Source organism: Mytilus galloprovincialis, chromosome 12, assembly GCF_965363235.1.
Source record: "Mytilus galloprovincialis chromosome 12, xbMytGall1.hap1.1, whole genome shotgun sequence".
Classification (NCBI taxonomy): domain Eukaryota; kingdom Metazoa; phylum Mollusca; class Bivalvia; order Mytilida; family Mytilidae; genus Mytilus; species Mytilus galloprovincialis.
In genome coordinates, this window is record NC_134849.1 from 8,819,730 (window position 1) to 8,841,527 (window position 21,798).

At 32.5% G+C, this 21,798-nt stretch overlaps 2 protein-coding genes across 2 annotated transcripts in view; one reads left to right on the forward strand and one right to left on the reverse strand.

Annotated features, from left to right (window-relative positions):
* LOC143054648 (uncharacterized) overlaps nucleotides 1-2,274 on the reverse strand; it is a 29,109-nt gene extending 26,835 nt beyond the window's left edge. The window contains exon 1 of the mRNA XM_076227662.1: nucleotides 2,082-2,274. Within this exon, the coding sequence (XP_076083777.1) occupies nucleotides 2,082-2,130 (49 nt within the window). The 5' untranslated portion in view covers nucleotides 2,131-2,274. The remainder of the gene's footprint in view (nucleotides 1-2,081) is intronic.
* Nucleotides 2,275-2,632: 358 nt separating this feature from the next.
* Nucleotides 2,633-20,947, forward strand: LOC143054651 (double-strand-break repair protein rad21 homolog). Its single transcript, XM_076227673.1, has 12 exons — nucleotides 2,633-2,812; nucleotides 6,892-7,051; nucleotides 8,121-8,350; nucleotides 9,520-9,626; nucleotides 12,919-13,119; nucleotides 14,411-14,476; nucleotides 15,026-15,133; nucleotides 15,981-16,139; nucleotides 17,379-17,602; nucleotides 18,026-18,134; nucleotides 18,568-18,902; nucleotides 19,595-20,947. Exons 2-12 carry the CDS (start codon nucleotides 6,908-6,910, stop codon nucleotides 19,889-19,891), a joined length of 1,980 nt encoding a protein of 659 aa, XP_076083788.1. The 5' UTR covers nucleotides 2,633-2,812; nucleotides 6,892-6,907; the 3' UTR covers nucleotides 19,892-20,947.
* Nucleotides 20,948-21,798: the final 851 nt, after the last annotated feature.

Below are 21,798 nucleotides of genomic sequence, written 5' to 3' on the forward strand. Positions count from 1 at the left end.
ACGAGATTTATCTCTAATTATAATCTTTTAATTTAGTTTAGCTTGCTATAATTTTGATTGAAAAACCCCAAAGCCTTTTTATGAATATAGTTTTTGTTTCCATAAATGGCTCTTAACCGTCCTTGTCATTTTTTAGTCTTTGGTTCATTTTGACATTTTGTAAACATGACTTAAGCGCATTGTTGTATTGTTCTATCAATTATTGATACTCTCTACTGTTATTCTTGTCATCGCGATGAAGTTATAATAATATAAGAAGTGCAGGGGAAATGCCAGAAAGGTCCTCTAATACGGAACGTCTGGAATAAGTATGGTATCGACGAAGACCTAAATTTAATGTAAAAAAAACATGAATATGAACAAGGCAAAAGTACCAGTTTAAACATTGTAAATAAAGGTTATTTTACATATTTTCCGATTTGGAAGGAGTTATTGTATATTCATAGAATTTCAAATTACAAAATCAAAGGAACAATATCTGTGATATTATTTAAAATCATAAAGGTAAGTACCACCACCTCTTTGCAGAAATATACACTTCAAGTTTCTTTTTTATTTTTACTGTAGTCAATTCAAATGGCCCAATCATTTGACAACATGACCCATTATTTTTTTAAATGGCCCATTGAATTTATTTTTGGGGGGGGGGGGGCCCTGGGCCCATAGAGAAAAAATCCTTCCAGATCACTGCTTCAACGTTTGCATTTATTCTTGTGGTGTTTCACAATTCATGGAAAAATTGTCAGTCCAGACTGCCAAAACGAAGCTTGGACCAGTATTTTGATAGCTAGCAGCAGTCCCTATATCTAATGCAAAATCAGCTGTTGCAGTGCCTACTGTTCATTCATTTATTTTCGTGGGTATCAATTTTCATGGCTTGAGAATTATTTTTTTTAGGGTGTTTGATTTCATGGTTTTGCCAATACATGTATCTGCAAACAATGCTTTAAAGAAAATTTGAATTGGTGGTTCATTTGTTCAAAGGGAAACCCAGGAAAATTGGTATCCTGCATATTTAGATTGACAATATTTCATAGGTCTAGTAGATTGATAGTAATTTAATTTGTTCTTGTTGATGGGAGGTACATGTAGCTTGAAACAAAAGTAAGAATATGTATATGATTGATTTATAATAGTATAATAATCATGATAATACATTGGTGGCCTTCAGCTGTTGTCTGCTCTATGGTCGGGTTGTTATCGCTTTGACACATACCCCATTTCCTTTCTCAATTTTATTGTTTATAAAATATTTTCAGTTATAATCTACAAATTTCTTTCCCTGCTCAAGATTGTGTATTGTAAGAATTATTTGATGCCGCATTACATGGGGTGATGCAATACTTTTCAAGAATAAAATTCCCACGATTCCAGATTGTTATTTCTGAATTTTCATGCAAGAAGTTTCGATAGGGATATTATACTTTGATTGAGGATTATTCTTTAAAAGACAGTATTTTACAAAGAATTGATAGAAGTTCACAGACACTATATTTCATTAAAAAATAGTCCTAGACAGTATTTTGCAAAATGTCATACATAATTCTTTATATATACAGGTAAGCAGACCTGTCATGATGGAAATATTGTAAATGGATTTACATTAACTTAGTGCTTATATTACAGACACACACCCTGCATTTAGATGCATAATAAATGCAGTTCTAGTTTTTGACCTTTTCAAATATCTTTTTATCATTTAGAATATAAACTAGTCATCTTAATATAATAAAATAACATCAAAAGTAACAGTGATACTGTTAAAATCAAAAAGAAATTTGATGTACATGAAATCTGCAGGACCTTGAAGTGTTGTTTACATTATATTATGAAATAATTTGTTGTTCTTCTTGCATATAAGAGTTTGGATGTATTGTTATTGCATCTTTGTAGACAACATAAAGTCCATGAAAACTTAGTTTTAGTTCAAAAACATATCTAATGGGAGGTGAATCCAAAGCATGCATAGAAAATACGCATCATGTTTATTTTGGGAACACCCATGTCGTGGCCATGCCTTTCAAAATCCATGACTTTGCTTTTTTTGTTCTGGAATGTACCTGCAAAAGTTGCTTCCTTACCTAAAATTTCTTTATCAGCATCGTCCTTTGACTCTGCCGAGTCATCCATAGTTCTTGCATTTGTCCAGAAGAGACAGTTTGGTTACCCTGCCAACAGGTGCCTTTTACATTTTTGTAAATGTAAATACACGTCAACTTAGGACACCATTTTTCTGTTTGTGTCACATGATCACATTTGATCAATAAAGGTCATAAAAAATTTATGCACCACCTTTTATTTTTTGTTGTGTGATTAACCTTTTTAATTAATGACCAAAACGTCTGATTAATTTTTATCTCTCAATTAACGTTTATTTTGATACGCTTGATTGGCAGCAGTGACATTATGCAAATGAGGGCACTTGCTAATCAAAGTAGTCATATCACCCCGCTATTTTTTTTATTGAAATTAATTCAGTCTATAATTATATCAATTAAGAAGTTACTCATACAAAAAAGAAAAAAAGAAATAATAATCAAATTAGAAAAAAAAATCCATTTTAGATCAGCATTTTAAACAAAATGTATTGCACTAATTTTAATCGCGGTTCTTTTGGAGGAAATCCGGCTAACTTTTCGAACCTGTTGTTTGGGCGGGAAGTGAAAGCGACGCCATTTTCTCTGTTTTCATGCCGATAAATGATGTGGAATCCCGTTGCATATTATTTAAATCACCATCCTGATTGATTTTACGAATAATTTCGTTATTGCTGTTTTCATAATAAGAAATTGTTTAATTTTAAGAGTTGTTGGTGAGTAAACAAGAATTGCATCAATTACCGTCTGCTGACGAACTGTAAAATTATAAACGATCGACCCAATTAGGTGTGCATGTAGATTTCCTAACGAACGAGTTAGGATGACAGCTACATGTACATACATAATTAACTTTGTGCCAAAATTTCAAACAAAAATATTGACAGTTCAGAAATATACTAGCTATAAAACCAAGTGGATAAAGAACTTCCTCAGTGACAGAACACAATCAGTAGTGGTGGAGGGAGAAACATCAACCTCAATACCAGTGGAGTCCGGCGTACCCCAAGGATCTGTCCTGGGACCAAGTCTTTTCCTATTCTACATAAATGACATGCCCCAGGAGATCCAATCAACTGTACGACTGTTTGCTGATGACACAATTGCGTATGTCACAATTTCATCCGATGCTGACTCAGCAAACCTTCAAAAGGACCTTGACAAACTAGCTGTATGGGAAACAAAATGGCTCATGAAGTTTCATCCTGATAAATGTAACGTTCTCACCATCTCCAAAAAGCGAACACCAGCTAAATACAGTTACACACTACATGGCCATAACCTTGAACATGTCACAGCAGCAAAATACCTGGGATGTACCATTGCATCAGATCTCAAATGGGGTAAACACATTAGCAACATCTGCTCCAAAGCAAACAATACCATCAGTTTTCTTAAAAGGAACTTAAACATCTCCAACAAGTCTATAAAAGAAAAAGCATATGTGTCCCTCGTCAGACCAACATTGGAATATGCTAGTTCAGTATGGGACCCGTACCAACAAAATGATATTTATAGATTGGAAATGGTCCAAAGGAGGGCAGCAAGGTATGTTACTAACAGATACCACAACACTTCATCTGTTAGTGACATGCTTGAACAACTAGAATGGACTACACTACAAGAACGAAGAAAACAGAGCAGACTGATAATGATGTATAAGCTTAATAACAACTATGTAAAGATTGATACATCAAATAAACTGATACCAAACGAACGTCCTTCCAGGAATAACAACGAAAAAGCATTCAGAATTCCATCATGCAAAACTACAGTTCGGAAGGAGTCATTCTATCCTAGAACAATAAGAGAGTGGAACACCTTGCCCAACTGTAAGGTCTCTGCCCCGAGTCCTGAATCTTTCAAGGCTCAGCTCCGTCAGTAATTAAATTGACATGTTTTTATTTGCACTTGTATATAAAATTCACCTAGTTTTTGTTTTTGTTAAATTAAAATTTTTTTTCATACATGCGCGCACTCCATAAATGTGGCAGAATAGTCAACCAGTTGACGGTGGCCGCTTACTGGAAGAAGAAGAAGAAGAAGGTTCAATCCACCATTTTCTACATTTGAAAATGCCTGTACCAAGTCAGGAATATGACAGTTCTTGTCCATTCGTTTTTGATGCGTTTTGTTATTTGATTTTGCCATGTGATTATGGACTTTCCGAATTGATTTTCCTCTGAGTTCAGTATTTTTGTGATTTTACTTTATACATGCATTATCCTGATGCCTTCGTGAATTTGTCAAGAGAGTTTTATCTTTTATTATGATTATGTGAACCCTTCGTCTAAAATGATTGCACTGCAGAGGGGATAGGAATGGTCCTGATCCCGAAATACCGGACTTAAAAAAACGTAATCTTGAGGTCTCGAGTTTAAATAATGTAGGGCAATCCTGACGTCCCGAAACCGAAAGAAAGGATTCCTGGATCCTGAAAGGGTCAATCCCGAAATCCCAAGCTTAAAAACACCTGATCCCGTTAAAGGTCCTATCCCCCCTCACTGCAAAATCCAGTATTGTTTCAAATTTCTGTCTGAATGAACGACTTTTTAGACATTTTGTGGGTCAGGCCATGGAAGTATTATTTAAAAGAAATAACAACGTTGTCCATTCAAAGGTTTCATCTTCGTTACCTTACTTTCTTTTGATAATTCCTTAATTGGTTTAATATCTGGCATGGAAGTTGATTTTTGGCATGAGATCAATCAAATCACTGACACTTTTCTGTCATTTTCGTGTTCACTTTAAATTACAAACAGACAAGTTTTTGTCGTGTTTAAGTTCGAAGTAACCCAAATAGTCAAATTGTTACATTCTGCTGATGTACGCTGTCGCATTGAGTCATTTGTTCAATTTTTATTTTAGTCCAATTTACCTTTTTCTGGTTCAATCTTAATAGTTCAATTAAATTAATAGTAATCAAACTGACAAAGGGGTCTTGCAGCTGAGACTGTAATTGGATAAAATCATATGACTTTAGTACAGAGCTTTGCAGGCCGTTAATACATGCTTATTAGTCAATCTTATACCTTTTAAATATTATCTGTTCTCCATGGATTCGTAATTGTTCTGCCTACTTGTATGAAAAATATTAATATTACTATTATTAAAGATTAATAAACTTTTTTTTCTGATATTTATATAAATACAAATATTTTATTGGCACAAACACAATTACAATAATTGGCAAAGGCATAGTTATAATATAGTATAATTTCTCGAAATTGATGAAAATACATGGAAAGAATTAAGAGAATGAAGTAAAAATAAAAACAACATTATGTTTTAATTAAGCTTGAAATGAGTATATAATACAATTATGTATGAATTGTAAAACCTGTGAAATGATTCCTACATTCATTTAATATTAGTCATATCCAGTAATTCCTCCTGTCTGATATCTCTGCCCATTACTTCCGTGTGTGTCTCTTCCCAAAAAATTTAGTCTGCTATATAACTTTAACTTTAAGGTGGCACGGTAGTATTTGCAATCCAGAATTTAGGTTTCTCTTTTGTGTACCCTACTTAAGTCAACGTATCTAAACAGTGTGATTGGACAAAAAATACAGCATCAACTGAACATACCTTCCCAAACTGAGGGATGAATCGGGTGTAGAAAAATATTAAATATTTTTACCTACAGATGAAAATCATTTTTTCAGAATTTTTTTGAATTCATTGCATGACGTGCATGATAATAGACCTAAAAGCACTAGTGGCCTTAAGTTTTTAAAAATAGCAAAAAAGTAAACGGTCATGATACACTATTATTATTATTAAAATTCATTTCTGAATAGTAAAATGAAAGTACATGTACTTCTGTCTTCAGTTAACTGTGAATGTAGAATTTTTGGCAGTGTCAGAAAGTGGTGAAAATTCTAAAAAGGCTATCATTATCCCTCATGGGTCAGGAAATACTACCGTGCCACCTTTAAGAAAACCATTTGCTTATGTCCTGCAAAATCAAAGGGAAATAATTCAATTTTAAAACTATGGAAAGCCAAAATAACAAAATTCAAAAAAAAAATTTAAATCCTGTATCTTTAAGAAATATGTAGGTGAAAGTTTCACACAAGCTTTCTAGTTTTTTTTGTGATATTTTTTCAATTCTCAAGAATAAAAATAAAACACATTGACTCTGAAACACAATTTTGGGTTATATATTTAATAAAGTACTATTTGTACTGCAATCTTGTTATGAGAATACTATTAACCATTCTATTGACATTCTTATCTTTTGTATAATCCTATTTTTACTTTATTTTCTGATCTTTATAAAAAAAATATTTTAACATTTTGATTTATTTTTCTTTTTCACCAATTTCTTTATCATATTGACTTTAATTTTTTATATTTCTTCCTCCTTTCTTATTGTTCCATCACTAAAACAGGCATTGATGGACTATCTGGACAACCACACTTACGTGAGAAACACAGCTGACCCATTCATCTGATTGATTTTCTAATCATTTGTGAATATATCTTTGCGGAAATAAGATAATTTATGTAAAATTGAGTCAATGAAAAAAATTAAATAAAATTTGATGCAATTTTTAACAATTTAAAGATTGATTTGATGTACGCTCTGGAGTCTCGCAGAAGTGATATTAAATATTGTCTTCATGAAATAACATGTGTCTGAAAAAGGGCATGGAGTCACACCATGGTAAATTGCTTTAGAATAGATAAAACGCTAATTAATATGATACAATTTCCCGTGCTTTTTGCATGTACCTGTTATCTTTCACTTGCATCTGTGTTTTAATATTTTATTTTATTTTTGTCATTTCAGATAACAGATATTCATCATGTTTTATGCACATTTTGTGTTGAGTAAGAAAGGACCACTTGCTAGAATTTGGTTGGCTGCACATTGGGACAAGAAACTAACAAAGGCTCATGTGTTTGAAACCAATATAGACAGCAGTGTGGAGGCTATCATGCAGCCTCAGGTCAGGCCATAGTTAATGTTCTAATTGTGAAATTAAGGTCTTAATATATATATACCTAGAACTAACAATGTTTATGCCGTGAAATTTATGTTTTCATGGACACAAACAATTCAAGTATAGTAATATTTCTAGAAATGTCCTAATCTAAGCTGTACTATGTCACATATAGTTAGAGTGGGGTGCTCATTTTCGGCACATCTTTCCATGTTTTCTACAGTTTATGTTCAGGTCTAAATGTTTTTGAAGTATACTGATATTTCTATATGAAGATAACTTCAAATGCAAAATATACTTAAGCTTGAAAACCGGTTTGTTTTAAGAAAATCATCTGAAAAGTTAGATTAAAGGGTGTTTGAAATTTCCGGATGTTTTGTCAATGGGGGACACATATTCGCCGTTTTTACACATCTATTTAAAACCAAATAACCGCAGCTTTTAACAATTTTTATCAAATCAATTGCATTATAGATGAATAGCAGACATTCCAAAGGTATAAAGAATTCAAAATTAGGGCATTCAGTCAATTATTTACTTAGAAATACTTCTTTGAAATCGTGTATTTTATTCAGGAAATTGTCCGAAAATCGTTGTCCGTTTTTCGGTCATTTTCGGTAGGAGCCGCAATTTTGTCTCAGTTTAAAAAAATATTATATTTGTTATAAAAATATAATTTACGGGTACATTTCTTCCATTTCAGCCATCCTTTGAAGTTTTTACACCTCAAAATCCTTAAACGGCGAAATTGTGTCCCCGGCGAAAATGAGCACCCCACTCTACCATTTGTAGTAAAATTGTTATTGAAAACCTGGACAGGTCGAACAGAAAGTTTTTGAAAGCAGAGAAAACTGCACTTTATAATAAATCAGCATGACTTTATCAAATGACCATAAATATACTATAAATCAAGACTAAAAATAAGGTGTAGATACATGTATTTTTATTCAGTCACAGACTTTATATGTTGCGGATGTGTTCTAATAGTCTTCTAAATGATAAAATACAAGTTTTGGTTATTAACATCACATAATTTGTGAATTGGCAGTTTTATTTGATAATTGTATTTTTACAGGTTAAGTTGGCTTTACGAACCTCTGGACATTTACTGTTGGGAGTATGCAGAATCTACTCCCGGAAAGCTAAGTACCTGTTGGCCGACTGTAATGAAGCATTTGTTAAGATTAAAATGGCTTTTCGACCAGGTGTTGTAGATCTTCCAGAGGAGAATCGGGAGGCAGCAGTAGCAGCCATTACTCTTCAGGAAAATTTCCATGACTTTGATACAACCTTGGCTGATCTTAAGTAATTTAATTTATGTAGAATCGCTTGAAATATCATCACAGGTTATTAACCCTTTCACCGATTGCTGCCCAGACTGAAGCTACTCTGAGACGATGGCTTCCCTGGCTACTATAACTTAAGTAGGAGATCTTCATAATAAATGTCAATAAAAACTTGTTTGTAGTTATTTATGTATTTATTTCTTTCACTAACACTATGTTCACAGTTTTGTTCATGTTTTGATAATTTTTTCTTCATAAAATATTCAAATTTTCAAATTTTCGGCATTATTGAGGTGAAATTCTCAAAATTCTGCTCTTAGACCCCAAATCGTAATTTTTTAGCCCAAAACGGCAAAATTTTGAAAAATTTAACGAGGCTGTACAAATCCTCACACTGAACGATGTCCATTCCAAGTGTTTTGTACATAAAACGACATTTTATGTCAGAAAAGTATACTAGTTTGGCTTCAATTCTTCCATATTCTTTCAAAAAAAATGTTCCCTCATTTCAAATTCTCGTAAATTCCGTAAATTTCCTCTGATTTTGACACGGTTTTCAACAAACGGAAGCGACATGTTTACACTTTCATCCAGGTATTCATCAAAGAAAGATAACTCATGTTTGCACTGTTTTGAGCGGGAAATATAAAAGAGGTATTCCGATCCCGGTAAAACGGGACTCATCGTCAGCTGTCTGAAGCGTGAATCCCGGTAAACCGGGACTCATCGGTGAAAGGGTTAATCTAAAACCAAACAATTAGTTAAATCTCAAATATTTTTAAGAATTGAAGCTTCTTTTATAATTTTATTTGGGTGTAAAAGTGTTGACCATAGCACTTTAATTTTAATATGTTTGCACAAATAACGTTTATACAAACTTTGAAATTATAAAATGTAGCATCCAATTCCTATCTTAATTACGTTTTCATGAAATCGTGATTTACATCATGCTTTTTTTTTTATGAATTTATTTTAAATTATCATGTATAGCAGTCATAGCTTTTGTATTTTACAGAAATTTTATATTATATTTTCTAACCATTGTTGTCACCAAGTCAAAATTATAGATTCTAAATTTTCTGGAACAAATCATAGAAACTGATATATGGAAAAACAAATTTTATTATTAGTACCGGTAACCGTATTAAAATGACAAAATTAAATATACTTGTTGATTTTAATTTTCAGTGATTTTGATGTTCAAGCCCAGTTTTCTGTGAATCAGAGCCGACCAGAAGAAATCACAATGAGAGAAGACCTATCTAGCATTACTTTTGTTGGAGATGATGGATTTGGTAAGAAAGGGTCGAAGAAAAAAGGGGGGGACAGTCGGACAGAACTTGTTGATATAATCAAAGAGATAATTACAAGCATATAATAAATAGAGAGATAGAGAACATGATTCTCACAAACTAATGAGGCAGCTAAATAAAACACATAAAAGATAAATTGGATTTGAGTTGTTTTTACATGAAGGGAGATCGCTCTAGTTTGTCCTTGATATCTATACTCAACAATTATACTGTAGAATAAACTTAAGCAGAATAAGTCTTCTTTTTAAAGGTTTTATTTGAAGACTCTTTATAATTAAAACAATAAAGTATTTCTTATCTATCCAATTTTGGAATAAAACAATATTTCCTATCTATAGACTATTCAGTTGAGGAACAAAATCTTCAAGTTATGGAAAATCGAGGGATTTTTTATCAGTTACTGGATGTGTGAATTTTACCCTTTTCCTAATAAATTTTTGACCATCACATAAAAAACATGTTAAACATTCACGCATCTATGAAACTAGGAGATCATGCTTTGTAAACTTTATATTATCAGACTTCTACAGAAAACATCACTTTAAACAATCCAATCTGACAATGAAAACAAAATTCAAATAGACCCTTCATTTTTTAAGCAAAAACGGTTTTGCAAGAAGGTGCAGACATTGTATATACAAAAGAAATTTTTAAAATTGGTTTATTATAACAATTTCCACAATTACACAATTTTTTTGTTTAGATATTATGGATGATACCTTCTGAGATGAGGATTCAGACTTGTGTGTAACATTTCACAATTCAAATTTTTAAAAAGATAAGAATGTTTTTAATATCTGACACCATTTTAATTTTTTTTAAATTAAAAAAAAAAATCACCAAATGATTAAATCACACTCCTGTGGGTCAAAATAGTTTTGCAAGAATGTGCAGACATAGTATAAACGAAAGAGATAAAAATAAAAAAATAAAAGTTATAACAATTTTGACAACAATTACAGGATATATTTAATTTGACTAGATATAATGGACACTTTTGGAGATGAGAATTTTATGTCTGTTCTCTGTGATTCACACAGTTTATATTGTGCATTGGCCAGTCTGAACTTTATCTGTGAAGTCATGCTAACGGTAGCATGTCAATCTACCATCCCATGCTTCTGCACTATAGATAAGTGTGGGTCACAGTGTCAGGCATTTATTGGTAAGAAACAGATCACTTCGCAGGCTTCACGCTTAACCTCAAGTCTTACGGCCATGGCTTGTAAAATTCTTCACTACACGCCAACAGAAACCAACTAAAATTTCCAAAAAAATAAAGTTCAGGATTGTGGACTTAAAAGTTTGTCGTGAAGGCTGATTCTGACACCTGTTTAAATTATCCTGACCCTTATTGTTCTATTGTTTGGACCAGGGCTTCCAAAAAACATTTGAGCCAGCTGGACATTTTATATCTGATCCCGATTTTAATCCCTTAAGACTTAGTCATAAAAGGCAATTATAGTAATCAGATGGCCATTTCAATGATAATGACATTAGATTAAAAAACGGTATTAAACTTTACTTTGATATGAATTTGATGTTTGGATGTAAACTCTTAAATTGGCAGTGCATCATTCAAAGTGTGCACATCAGCGTGCTCATATCTGCCAAAGACTCTTTATTTGTGCAAAATAACATGTCAAAAACTTTATTTTCGTTTTTAAAATCACGCTTCTCTAAAACCGGATGTTGACTTGACAATGGTAAAACATGGACCATACATGAATACGTAAAATCCGTGTACGTTTACAAAGCATGACTGAGTGAAGAAGCTCTTTCCAAGTTATTTCTTCAACAAAATACTTGAAATGAACGTTTAGATACAGGTATCAATGATAATTTTAGCATTTTGAAGAAATAAAGGATGCATAATTAAATTTCCCACCTTAACACATGCGCACACATGTTCTAGTTCATTCAACGTAGTTCTGACGATTTTTCATTTAAACCTTTTAAAATTTTTCATCAGATCATGTAGATCAACTAATTTCTTATAATTCTAATCTTTTGGACTAAATCAATGAGTACAAACCGCTAAAATGTAAGAAAATAATTGTGAATAGACCGATCAATTTATACGATGTCCATACTGAACATAGTTTACCTGTCACTTGAACAGGTAGATATCACCTGTCCAACAACTAATTAGCCTTGATTAAAATTAGAAAGTATTGAAGATTGGGTTGTTTTGATAGTAATTAATCATCATGTCACTTTTATGACCGGAAATGTGTGGATGTTAAAGGCAAAAGGTTGGGTCAAAAAGAACGTGAATTATGTTAAAATAACCGAAAAAGCCTTGAAAACTAAAATGTATGACCGATTCATGCTTTGCCCAGCCAGACTTTTACCGGACATTATACAAATGTCTGGAATATATGACCGTTTTGGAAGCCCTGGTTTGGACTGAGGTCACCAAGCATATCAAATTTTTACTGATCATTGTCATGATTGTAGCAATACTATTTTATTTATAAAAATAAATCAAAATTGGGACCTCAAATACCTTTCATAGTTATAGTTAGATATTGATGTTTTCCTAGAAGTAGAAATTTTTAACAATTTTAAAATTATTTTGATATTTTCATATTGGCTAGTTTTTGGTGGAGGAATTAAGAAATTTGTTATGATCAGATTTTTTGTGCAGAGTAATGGTCCTTGGACTAAGAAAATTCATTCAAATAATCAATTTTCTGCATTTTTAAAAAAAATTTCGTCATGCTTGAAGATATTGACTTGATATTTGTTATATAGATTACACCATGTCAAATTATAGATCAAGGAAGAATTTTGTTCCAATACAATGAATTTTTAATTGGTAGGAGACTATGTATTGCCATGCAATTCTCACAGAATAAAATTAAGAATGGAAATGGAGAATGTTAAAGAAAGAGACAACAACCCAACCAAAGCGTAGACAACAGCCAATGGCCACCAATGGGTCTTTAATACAGCAAGAAAATCCGGCACCCAGAGGTGTGCCTCAGTTGGCTCTTAAATAAAAATGTGTACTAGTTCAGTTACAATGAATGTCATACTTAACTCCAAAACATAAATGAACTTGTATTAAAAAAAATCACAAGACTAACAAAAGCCAGAGGCTCCTGTTTTGAGACAGGTGCCAACATGGGGAGGGGGGGGGGGGCATGTTTAGTGAGATCTCAACCAAAAACATCTAGCCAATGTAGAAAAAACAGGACACAACAATGCACACAGTAAAATGATTGTTTAAGAAAGCTATAATGACATGTTGCTATGACTACCTTTACAGGTGATATTGGTTTTGATGACAGAGAAATCCTCCGGGACGCCACTTCATTTGAGGAATCCCTCTACAAACAGCCAGATCATGAACCTCTTGTTGAAGAAAAAACCCTCAACGAGAATGCTAACGAGAAACCAATGGATGTGGATAATGATATACATGCACCAATGGATGATGATCTTAGTCCTGTTGATGGAGGATTTATGGGTAAGAGCATGTCAGGAATGAGAAATGTTATAGGATGTGAATGTCACTTTAATTTTTAAAATCTTCAATTGCACAGTATTGCGCATTAGCAAGAAATCATTTGAACATTGTGTCCAAACTTGCACCAACTGTTTAGGGTAAGACTCCTGCGGTCTTATCAGGCTGGGCTAGGCTCTGGGAATGATTTCAGACTATAGAACTACACCACATCTTTGGTTGTCTAGAAATTTATTTATATCAATCACAGTTGAAAGCAAGGTTAAAAATTATCACAAATTATGGACCATAAACAAAGCACACAACTTGACATCAAACATACTATGATCAAAAACAATTCAATGATGAAAATTAATTTCTCTATCCTGAAGGAAATTGCTGTCATACTTCTAATGAATATGTGCTCCACAACTTGGAAGTTTTCCAGGATTTGACACCAATAAAGATTTTACATGTACAAATTATCTTTTTATACATTGTAGTAAAAAACCGTAGAAAACGAAAACGGTGTAAGTGGTCATCTGTTGATTTTTAATTATCTTAGTTATTGAAGAAAAATTTATTCCAGAAATCAATCCCATACAGAGATTGCTATTTATAGATTTTTGTTGATCATCTTAACAAGATTGATTTTATCGCTTAAGCTGGTAAGGTGAAAGTGAGAAAAGTAATCAAGTTGAGATGACCAACATTTTTCTGTTTTGTGCTATTTTACCTTTGAGGATGTTGTTAATTTCATTGACAGATTAGTTTCTAGCGATAATTTTCATATCACTCTACTGTGCTGTAAGTAAATACCAGTCAGATGAAAATTTCATAAATTAATTAATTAGTTATAACTGATTGAAACTCTTGCACACTGTTGATAAATATTTCTGGAATAACTTTTGTGAATATTGCTATGACTTTGTTTATATCTTTCAATGTATCCACATAAAGATGTAAGCACTGTCAATTATTGCATACTTTTATTTGTTATTTTAAGTACTTATTTTTGTTGCAAATATTACAAGTGAATATTTAATATTTGAAACCAGCATAAAAAAAAAATGAGACTTGAATGGTTTGTTTTACAAATTTTGATTGATTTTAGAATTTATACAAATCTGTATATCAAAAACATGTCTCTTGAATTTTTTTAATTTTTTTTTTAATCTCTCATAAGCATAATATATCGGTTTCAATCTCACTTGTAATTTTGCATTTGCATTAGTTGAAATTTACATGCAAACCTAGTGTCATGTAATAACTATATACACCATAGGTTTGTCAGTATGTTTGTTTGTTTGTTCAGATGATGATGACGACGACGATGATGATGGAGGAGGCTTTGGGGGCGGAGTTGATCAAGAATTCTTCGGTAAGGTTTCTAGTCCATGTTTTCAGATGTTGTTACTAGCTTGTTGTATACCATTGATTTTGTAGGGCACCGTTTTCAGATATCAAATCTGGAATTTTGTTTTGTTTTCACATCTTTGAGATGCTGAAAGATTTTCTTTATAGAAGACCTTTAGAACAGGTAACTTTTTAATTATGAACAAAAAATTGTGAAATTAAATATCTGGGTTTTGTTTATAAATGACATATATTTACATGCATCCAGAAAAAAATGTTAATTAGAAAATAGATAGAGGTTTATTTCTGCAAATACATAAAAATCAAAAGTGAACCCTAAGATCTGAAAAATATCAATGAAACAAGGAATGATATACAATTTCTGGCAATAACCAATTGGGGAGCGGAAATATCATCTGAAATAAATAGTTCAAAACAGAGCTGTGTTTCTTTACAGTCTGCTTGTTAGTATTGTACATTTTTACATCATTTTTTAGATTGTTTATCCTATAAATCAAACATTATTTTGTACTTGAGTAATTTGTTTAGTGAAATTTCAATTTTATTTAATCAGGTGATGATGATTTTATGAATTCGGGAGGTTTGTTTGAGGATGCCCCCGTGGCGGATGTATCAATGCCACAAGTACCTGAGGCTGAAACAACCATATCAAAACCAACAGGTAGTGTTTCTATCTTAGACTGATATGTACCAACACAAACATGTGTTTGGACATAGAGATATTTAGGCCATAAAAAGGATCAGACAAAACTCCCATTATTTTTTCTGTGTGGTAATAATTGCACCAGCCAATGAATTTTGTGCCTCCAAATTTATTTAGGTGTGTATGACAACTAGAAGAATCCTGAAAATATCAACCAAAATGTTACAGAAATCAACACCACATTGTATTGTACAAGTGTCCTTAAGTTTTAACATTGTAGAGTAGAGTATCTCCTCACTTTGAGCTTTTCTATTGTGAACAATTATGGTTGAAAAGGAATAGGAGCAATAAGGCCCATATTTGGCCCAAATGTTAACTAGTGCAAATTAAAAAGTTTCCATACACATTCCTTAAATGTCCAAACTTTACATAATAAGTTATAATAAATCAATAGTTATAATACAGTTCTTTGTAGATTAATTTGTTGTTTCTTATATGTCCACGATGTTTCCTCTAAGGAAACAATGACAAAAAACTGCATCAACTTTGCAGTTTAATTTGTTTTTATGAAATTGGTACATTTTATGACATTATATTAACACCATTACATCAAAATGCTCGTGTTTGTCCTTTTTATTTGTGAATTTATGCATCTCCGAACATGTGTAAGATTATAATAGTTCTCAAATACTTTATTTTTTTTGGGGCCTAATGAACATAATTCTTTTAGAAGAATATATCTATATTTTAAACTGTTTGCCAATTATAAACTTTTTAGAAGAGAATATGTCTATATTAGTTAACTGATTAAACTGTTTAGAAGAGAATTGTTCCAGTTAACTAATTATTGATAATATTTTTTTAGAAGAGGATACGTCCAAGATACCAGAGGAATTGGAACCAGCAGCACCACAGACGACATCCATGGCCAGTATTGTAGGTCCAGCAGGGGAACAGACAACACTCATTAACAATGAAGAAGAGGCTTTTGCCTTACCTCCCTTGGATGCCACTATATTCCCAGGTAGGTGGAGTTATTAAGATCTATTTTAACCTGAATGATTGAAATATTTCTTGCTGAACACACCTACCATTTGGCTACAGAAAATTCTAGAGGCAATGTGAAAATTGAACCTGCCAGTCTATAAATGGTTGATTAACCATATTCCGACATGTGGTTTATTTTTTCTGTTGAATCCAGTAATTTGATAAAAGCCTTAAAGATTTGTAATTATGTCCTTAATTTATCCTTATTACAATATTTTTTATGGAAAGCCAAACTCTTAGATTCCTGTAATTATACCCCAGCTTTGAAAAAGGGGGGGGGGTATGCTATTTTACCTCTGTCTGTCCGTCAGTCAGTTTGTCCAATGAATATTTTCGTCCCATTTTCGGAACTACAATGTCAGGATTTCTGAAATTTGGTTTCAGGCTTTATATAAAGCAGTTTTACCTTGTGATGCGTTTTCAGATTTATCACTCAACAACTTCCTGTTTACCGAACACTTACATATTATTACACTATTAACATTATCCACTTGCGACGGGGGTATCATCAGTGAGCAGTAGCTCACAGTTTCACTTGTTGTTGGTGATTTGGTTAATTTTTTGTGGTTAAGACAGAATTTATCAAATGCTATCGTCCTGAACGTGCATGAAATATTCAATCAATCAATCACATGTCTTTAGAACATTTGAAATTAGGTTTTAATCTATATGTATAAAATTTGTTATTCTAAGAATGCTAATGAATCAACATTATTTTTATGCCCCACCTACGATAGTAGAGGGGCATTATGTTTTCTGGTCTGTGGTTCGTTCGTCCCGCTTCAGGTTAAAGTTTTTGGTCAAGGTAGTTTTTGATGAAATTGAAGTCCAATCAACTTGAAACTTAGTACACATGTTCCCTATAGTATAATCTTTCTAATTTTAATGCCAAATTAGATATTTACCCAATTTCAAAGTCCACTGAACATAGAAAATGATAGTGCGAAGTTCAGGTTAAAGTTTTTGGTCAAGGTAGTTTTTGATGAAGTTAAAGTTACATCAACTTGAAACTTAGTACACATGTTCCCTATGATATGATCTTTCTAATTTTAATTCCAAATTAAAGTTTTGACCCCAATTTCACGGTCCACTGAACATAGAAAATGATAGTGCGAGTGGGGCATTCGTGTACTATGGACACATTCTTGTTTTTATCAAATTTTGAATCTCTTTGATACTAAAAACAGTATATTTAAAGATGTTATTTTATTTTTAGGAACAGAAGGCAAAAGGCGAAGAAAGAGGAAACTGATTGTAGATGAACAAAAGGGTTTCCCTGGTGAAACAATGAAATTACAATTATCCGACACATCAGATATCATTAGTACATTAGATCTGGCTCCACCAACCAAAAAACTCATGCACTGGAAGGAAACGGGGGGCGTGGAGAAACTTTTCTCATTACCTGGTAGAAATATTGTCTCTAAAGTCACTTCTAAGGTGAGGAAGGATAATTCAGGTGTTAAGGTTTTGTTGCTTGTTAAATAAAAGGTATAGAATATTTCTGCCGTCTGGAACAGATATGACATTGGCAGACTTAATTTTCTACAACATTCATCCCAAACTATTAAAGGACCTACCTATTGTATTTATTGTTAATTTGTTTTCATCCTAAACATGATGACATTTTTGCCACTGGATGCCAAGCGAACAATAATCAATCATTTATATCGCCCTGTGCCTTGTCATAAGACTATCATACAATTTTACAAAGAAAACATTTTTATTGAATAAAGTCTCAAATTACAGAAATCTTAATACTTTTTTACTGATTTCACCAAAAGGAGGTTGGTTATACAAGATTTTTGTGAATTTGTTGAGCTGATTGATGTTTATCTCATTTTATTCCTGATTATTTTGTAGCTATTTTCAAGAAATTTAATAACCAAACAAGTTAAGGATGACGAACCTGAACAAGAAGACTTCTTACAATTAGAGGAAGAAGAAATTGCAAGGAAGGACACATCTCAAGGTATGTATCCACTATGATACAAGTGTTCGGTTAAACAGGCTCAAATTATACACAGTTCAACTTAGGGCTATTCCAGAAAAAAATGTTTGGGGGGTTGGAAGGCACATTATATTAATAATACATGGGTGATGGATATCAGAGCAACTTTCACACTATAAGGCACTATAATTCTCAATTACAATTGTCTGGGTGGCGGGTGCTGACAAAAACTGCCTTTATCCATGCTATTTCCAAATTGATTACCCATAAATAATAATGAACGATGATTTTATTGTCTATCTGTTTGCAGCTTCATTTCTGAAATGTTCAATTAGAGACCTAACATTGGTTTGATTCTAAAACCTATATAGTAGCTGACTGAGTTTACACATTTATAGCCAAAATAGGAACCCTACATATTGGTACTTGGTTGTACATAATATTTGTTTTTCAGATAAATCTCGAGCAAGGGAAGAATTTAGTACAATAATGGAAGAACCATCAATACTAGACGCATCCGTCAAATCCAATTTACCAGATCGTCAATCTATACAGCCTGCTGTTGATCGACAATCAATACAACCAACTCTCCAAGATACAACAAACCCTCAGGACTTGCTGGTCAATACCTTCACAGAGGAAGTGCCTCAACCTCAGTTAGACGTGTCAGAACCCCAACTACCGCAGCCTCAGTTTGATCAGTATGAAGATCCCCCATCAATAGCACCATTCTCTGTACCACCCCCATCAGTACCTCCTCCATCGGTACCCCCACAGGCTGAAGTTCCAGTAAGTATTGTTTATCATACTATCATAGTCTGGTATTATTATTGTGAATTATATAATTTCAGGAAAGTCTTGATTTTACTGTCACAAATATCCCTTTACCTAGCTCTGCTCCCCTGCTCTGAAAGGTAAACTCCATTTGTGGAAGTAAAATCCATGTTTTAAGAAGGCTTAACTGAAAATGCAATACAGTTATCTACTAAATTTACAGTACACAATTTGGTTTGAATAAGGACACTTGTCCCACGGAAAATTATTGTTTAAATTACACTTGGACTATATTTGTTGAATAAAGTTAAATAAGAAAAATTTCGACTCCAAGGTAAATTTAAATCAGAAATGTTAAAATCAAAAGCTCAAACACATCAAACAAATGGAAAGCAAGTAGATTTATTCTAATGTGTGCAGGTCACTCCTTCAAAGTTAATTTGACCTTAATGGATCTTTAAAGTGGAATAGCCACCTGTAGTGGCAAAATAATTTCACAAGACAAATAAGATGTAAAAAATGTGTTTCCACAACCTTGGAAATTTGTAATTTATCTTGTTTATAGTAGTTAAAACACTATACATGTTGTTTAACTTTTTGTACTATGTATAGTTTTAAAACTTACTACATGAGTTAGCAGGTGCGGAGTCTTATTTGTATCACTGAAATATAACAATATTGAACAATTATTATATTATATTTTACAGGGTTTCAGAACAGATGAAGATCTTGAAAATGAGCTAATGCCAGAAAATGAAGAACAAGAAGAAAAGAGACTTACAAAACGTACACATCAAATGCAGCATGCTTTAGAATTAGCATTTAGATACAATAATAGACTTAGTTTTGCTGAAATGTCACGTAATTTATACAAAAAACAATCAGCATCCCGGTTTTATACTTTGTTGGTTCTTAAAAAGTTTCAGGCTGTTGAAGTGAGTCAACAGAAAGAGTTTGGTGACATTTGGATCAGTAAAGGACCACAGTTTGGCCTGGTGTCATGAGTGGACTACAAGGACTAGGACAATGTCTGTTAAAACCTGTTTATGTTGTTTAAAAGGAAAAATTGAAGGCATCTATTGTATTTTAACCTGGAACATGTTATAGAGAGAAGAAATGATTATGATCTCTTTATGTGTAGAAATAGCTGGATTCTTGAAAAGTTTTATGTCTAGAGGATTATGTACAAAGTTAACCATACAACTGTTATTGATAATGACAACATATAGTAGAATAGTCTGTGAAATGTGAAGGTGAATCTTTGGTATGAAAGTGACAACAGTTTTATTTTCTAAACCAGATTTTATAATCTAAATTGTTATAGTTAGATAAATCCAAGATAAACAGAAAACACATCAGATGGGCAACATTAGAATTTTATGTAAACATCTAAAATATTTTTAAAGTAATGGAAAGAATACTATTTTTTTATGGTTTTATTTTAAAATTATTGATTTTATGTGACATACATTTGTGCTGTCCAACATTGCTTGGCGTGGGTAGGGGGTCATAGTCAGATTAACATCATGAAATATTTTGTGCAACATATTTAAGGGTGAACACTCAACTGATATCTTTGTGAATAAACATACGTCTGCCATCAAATGCCTACATGCTGCAGGGCTCAAATTTTGATGCTTTAGTTTTATTTTTTGGGCTTATGACACTTCAATTCTGTAATTAAAAGCTTTCATGTTGGATTTTGTAAAAAAAAAAAAAAGTTAAACTACTGTAATGAAATTCAAATCAAATGAAAAACTGAAAGAAAAGTAGTGCCAGCAAAAAATTTAATGTCATTGATTTTTGGGGGTAAATTTGAATTGGCATAATTCTATAAATAACTGTGTACCTATATGATGTAAGGGGCTGCTGTTGTGTATGATTTAGATAACACTTGTTCTGATGGTACAAATATATATAATAATGAATGATGTAAGTAACCTTGTTTCTAATGATTTAAGGAACTTTGTGTGTCTGGTGTAAGGGCTTTTTCATTAAATTGACTGTACTTGGGTCGGAAGGAATAAATTTTGTCCATTGTTCTATGAACAACTTAATCATCTATAATACTAAAATTACGAGGTCCAATTTGTCAGCCGTCATCACGTAAAAACGACGAATAAAAGAATTTAGCTTTATATATAACTAATATAGTACAAAGGTGTACATTAAAAATTACACCACTCCAGGCCCTTTTGTTTTCCACGTAATTAATATTGCCAACAATTAAGAAGTTCCGGGTCGAGTCCGATACCGATACCAATAGTATATTCACCTGTTACCTATTACCTTATCTACACGTTCCGCATCTAACAGGTGCACCACCAAACGGTGTATTTAGGCTTATGCTATATGCTATATACACGGATCATAATCACAGGGTTGACACTACTAAATTCAATCATTGTCAAATTGTTACCGATTATAGTATTTTAATCAGTACAAGACTTTCTAAGATAACAATACAAATACTAAAAATCTGGACTAAAATAAGGTGTATATAGGAACCGTTTTCAATTTGTTAGCGGGAATGACATAAAACAGTGAATCAAAGAATTCAACTTTATTTATAACTAACATAGGACAATGCTGATGATTAAAAATACTCCATTCCAGGACCTTTTGTTATCCAAATCTATAATACTAAAATTACGAGGTCAAATTTGTCAGCCGTCATCACGTAAAAACGACGAATCAAAGAATTCAGCTTTATATATCACCAATATAGTACAAAAGTGTACATTAAAAATTACACCACTCCAGGCCCTTTTGTTTTCCACGTAATTAATATTGCCAATAATTAAGAAGTTCCGGGTCAAGTCCGATACCGATACCAATAGTATTTTCACCTGTTACCTATTACCTTATCTGTACGTTCCGCATCTAACAGGTGCACCACCAAACGGTGTAT